The 4,417-nt window shown below is 36.8% G+C and overlaps 1 protein-coding gene across 1 annotated transcript; it reads left to right on the top strand.

The window, feature by feature from the left end:
* The first annotated feature begins 265 nt into the window (after positions 1 to 265).
* Positions 266 to 3,741, top strand: LOC129297549 (uncharacterized). The gene is made up of 6 exons (XM_054935877.1): positions 266 to 587; positions 680 to 732; positions 1,014 to 1,069; positions 1,168 to 1,677; positions 2,541 to 2,715; positions 3,341 to 3,741. Exons 1-6 carry the CDS (start codon positions 443 to 445, stop codon positions 3,485 to 3,487), a joined length of 1,086 nt encoding a protein of 361 aa, XP_054791852.1. The 5' UTR covers positions 266 to 442; the 3' UTR covers positions 3,488 to 3,741.
* Positions 3,742 to 4,417: the final 676 nt, after the last annotated feature.

Here is a 4,417-nt window from a genome sequence, read left to right as displayed (position 1 = left end):
TTACGTTTTTTTTTTGACCAGCTAATATTAAGTATTAATAGTGTAACATCTATTATATTTCCTATTTTGTACAAAAATATAATTGCAAATTGCAATCAAATGGAAGCCAGCTATCTGGGTGCAGCACGCCTAAAATAAATCCGTTTGCACCAGAACAAAACTCAGTAAGCTAGTCAATGTGACTACCAAGTGTCTAACGGTCGGAGAATTTAGTAACACCTATTTTCCCAACGTTCACTCCCCGCCTTCCTCGATCCCCATAACGGTTACATTTACACCTTTCTCTCTCCCATTCTGGCACTCCTCAGTCTCTCTCTCTCTCTCTCTCTCTCTCTCTGAACTTCGCTCGCTGCAGCAACCCGCTAGCTGAATTTTTGGGTCTCCTTCATACCCTCCCCCTCTCTCCCCCTCACTCTCACTGTCTTTCTTCCTTGTGTGAGTAATGGAACCTGCGAAGATCGACTGGAAGAGACTGGAGTGGCACTTTGTAGAAGACGAAAAATACGAGCACATTAACGCACCGAAATGGGTCGATTTCTTGGCCCCAGACCAATCCGTGGACGATGAGGACTGGTTTTGCAGACCCGGTTAGAATTTGCGTCTCTCCTATGATTCTTCTACGTTATTTTCTTAGATTTTGCTTTTTCTTCAATGGGTCTTGGTGATATGGTCTTTGCAGATTGTAAGCATCCCAAGACAGTGGACGATTTTCTCAGATCAACTCCTTCAAAGGTTCCATTCTTCTCTACTTCTGTTTTTCATACTCTTGTCTTATGTCAAGAAACTAAAGAAGATTTAAGATTAAGATTTTTCAATTCTTGGATTTTCCCAACTCGCTGAAGCAATAAACTTGAGCTAGCTAGTTCAGCTAATATTCCTTGGATATTGATATATGTCTTGCTAATTATATTTTTATTTACTTTTCTCACATTTCTGAGGTGCCAGTTACGATCTTTCCAAGTTTTTTTCTTACTCTTTCTTTTTTCTTTTCTTTTCTTTAAAATTTCTGGAAGCTTTTGAGCTCGGTTGATTCTCCAGGAATTCTTCCATTGGGTGACCAAAATAGGAGGTGCTTACAAAGATCCATTTTTCTTTTCAGTGCTGTTCCACTTTCTGTTTGTTATATAAATTCAGGGATCAATTTTCATATGCTGGATATTGCTACAGAGATCAGAAGTTGAAGAGAAGGGTGCCCACCCTATCTTCGGCTTCCCCAGATGGCAAACTCAAATTCAAGCACGACAGTGAGAATCAGAACCCAAACCTGGTTACTCCACCAAGTAATAATCCATTGAAATTGACGAAGGCATCAATCAAGTCAAGCGATGAGAAAAAGAGACTCATTGATGACACGTCGCAGCACAACAAGGTGCCTTCACTGAGATCCACACTCTCAGCAAAGAATTTGTTTGCAGGGAGGCCTATCTTGAGCCAAATCACAGAATTCTGCAATGAACTGAAGAAATTAGCAACAAGAGGTAGAGAGAGAGAGAACGATGAAAATGTGAATGAGATTAAAAGTGAAGAGGGCGAGGAGAATCAAAAAGCAAACGAAGGGCCTCCGCCTGTTCAGCCTTCGGAACAGTCAGTTAAGGAAGAGAAAGAAAGGAAGCCGTTGCTTGAAGTGACCGGAAAATCTGAGGCAAGAAACAATAAACCGAAGCTGCAGAGAAAGAAGTAAATCTTAATCTCCCTCTTTATGCTTACTCAATAACTATGAAACATTGACACTGATACTTACACAGATATGTTGACATTTGCACCACACTTAAATCTCAATTATTTGAACCGTTCCATATAGTAATCCACTTCCATAGATAAATTACTATTCAGGTTTGTCCTTATTTTTTAGCTTGGTACAGTGACTGCAAAATTGTGTGTTGTTTCATCTCGCTCTGTATGACTGTACCCGTATCCATATGATTGCTTGGTAATTAGTATCTATGAAACATTGACTCTGACACGGATATGTGGCATAACTCACAAGCATCACTTGTATTCTGAACTTTTCATATAGTGATCTGCTTCCAGAGAAGAACACTGGTCAGATTTGTCCAACCCTTGGTACAGTGACTGCAAAATTCTCCATTGTCTCATCTCCCTCTGCATCTACATCCATATGTTTACTTGGTATCTATTAACTGTTGACCCTTAACACAGATTAGTGTCATTAGCTGATTAGCATCACTTATTAATCTCAATTTTTTGAACTTTCCATTTAGTGATGGTCCTTTCATTGAAAAACGTTGTTCAGGTTTGTCCCTTCCTTTTTAGCTTGTCAAAATTCTCTTTAGTTTCCAGTAGTTACAGCTGTTTAAAACATATACAGTGCTCTGATCAAAGAATAATAGTTTTTTTCGTTAGCGCATTGGTGATGACAATTATCATAGATGAGTTCGCAGTCACAATCTTTTGATTGATGTACAACCATGTTTACATGATGAAAGAAGCTCAAATAGTCAGGCGTAAAACCATATATGAGCTTCTTTTTACAAGTTATTATATTCTGTAAATCATTTGTTTATTATTCTATTCTGCAGAAGAGCGGATGAGACCGAAAATATGCCTATTATGCTGGACTTGGAGAATGTGAGACGCAAGAAAGATGAGAACTTAATGCAAATTCGCACAAACCCTCCCTCTCCTCAGTGCTTCTCTGCTATTCGTGATACAAATAAAACTACCCCTCCAAAGGCTTCCAAATCCAGATTAATGGTACGTAGTTACCTGCTCTTCATTACTATTCAGATTGATAATACACAGTCTAGATATAAAATTTGATGATAAATCAGGAAGTTGCCATTGACACCGAAGATAGGTCATTGATTAAAATGGAATGTACGTTCCCAAAAGATAGATGTTGTTTAGCCAACTGCATGTTGAGTGGTTTGATTTATGTTGATTAAGATTAGCAAAAGCATATGTGCTGTATGTTTGGAGATTCCTCTTTAGGTTCTGTTATAGAAACATAACACCTAAACAGATTTTCTAAGTCAGAGTCACTTGTCATAATCTAAATGAAGAACTTGATAGCATAAACCTGAACTGTATGTGTCGGTGTTTTCCATGTAGATTTCATCCAACTGTCAAATTGGAACTGTACATGTCAATTAGCTATTATGCTCACCTCATGCTTTTCTCTGGTAACTTGTCTGCAAGACTTCTTAATGAGAGCATACTGGCCTTTCACAAGTTCTTCTTTCACATTGAGTACATGCCAGTACAAGTACAAGATGCTTTCTTTTTCCAGTTGGAGACTTGGACTCTCATTTGTACTGTTCTGTAGCTGATTATTATCACTGAAGTACTTAAAATGCCCCATCTGGAATAAATCTTGCAGGAGAGAGGAATTCTTCAAGAAGTTGAGCAAAAGAAAACGATGGAGTTTCCTGAGAACAGTAGCCAAGACATCTCAATAGTTGATGGGAAAGAAGCAAGAGCTTTGGACGTGTTCTGGTTTTTGAAGCCTTGCACATTATCCAGCTAGCTTCATTGACAAAATGCTATGATTGATTCTTTCATTCTTTATTTTATCTTTAGGAATACATAAAGTCCTGCAAAACTACACTAGTTTATTCTAGGTTCTTAGTCATTCTTTTATTATTGTCTCTTGTTCCTCCCATATTCTTCTACAAATGATAAGAGGAATCTGAAAACTTAAGGATTCATTAATACTTGTATTAAACAAAAGATTTGTGAATAAAATGTTGAATCCGTGCTGCTTTCCTGAGGAACAAATAAGATCAATTATGAACACTCTCTCTCTCCCCGTTTTTTCCTTCTCCTTTTTAATCCTCGTGACAATCATTCTTTAACCTCACAATACTAGACAATTTCTAGAAACTTTACTTGATTGAATATAAGGTTATGTGTCGGACCAATATATATATATATATTGGTAATATGTAGTGTTTATAATTTTTTAACCTTCATTTATTATTACTTCATGTAATAAAAGTGTTTTAAAGGAATTAACTACTTAAATGTGGAAATTTATTTCACCAAAGATAAAATCAGAGAGATATAAAATAATTGAGAAGATTAAGGTTTTAATTAGTAATTTTTAGAACCACATAGTAGTTGACATCACCCTATATGGCTATGGTAGTCTAAACACAATGTCTTAGGTTTTCAAGTCCGTGTAATTATAGAAAATGAGAATTACACTCAATTGGATTTAACAATACTTGAATTAGATCCAATTATATACCCATATCAAAAACACATTGCCCTCTATTATGAACCGGAGAGAGTTATTCTTGTACTTTCTGGGGTGAAGCTTTAAGTTTTTTTTATCCCAAATCACTTTAGACAAGCTTGCATGACTCGAGGTTAGAACTAGAGAGAAACAGTATAGAAGATTTCTCAGTATAGAAGATGATGATGGAAGTTGAACACCCTTGTCCAAGTCTCAAAT

Source organism: Prosopis cineraria, unplaced genomic scaffold (genome assembly GCF_029017545.1).
Source record: "Prosopis cineraria cultivar Desert tree isolate PC_DT_omini unplaced genomic scaffold, ASM2901754v1 PC552, whole genome shotgun sequence".
NCBI lineage: Eukaryota > Viridiplantae > Streptophyta > Magnoliopsida > Fabales > Fabaceae > Prosopis > Prosopis cineraria.
The sequence above is the reverse complement of the archived record's forward strand: the minus strand, read 5'-3'. Positions and strand labels throughout refer to the sequence as shown.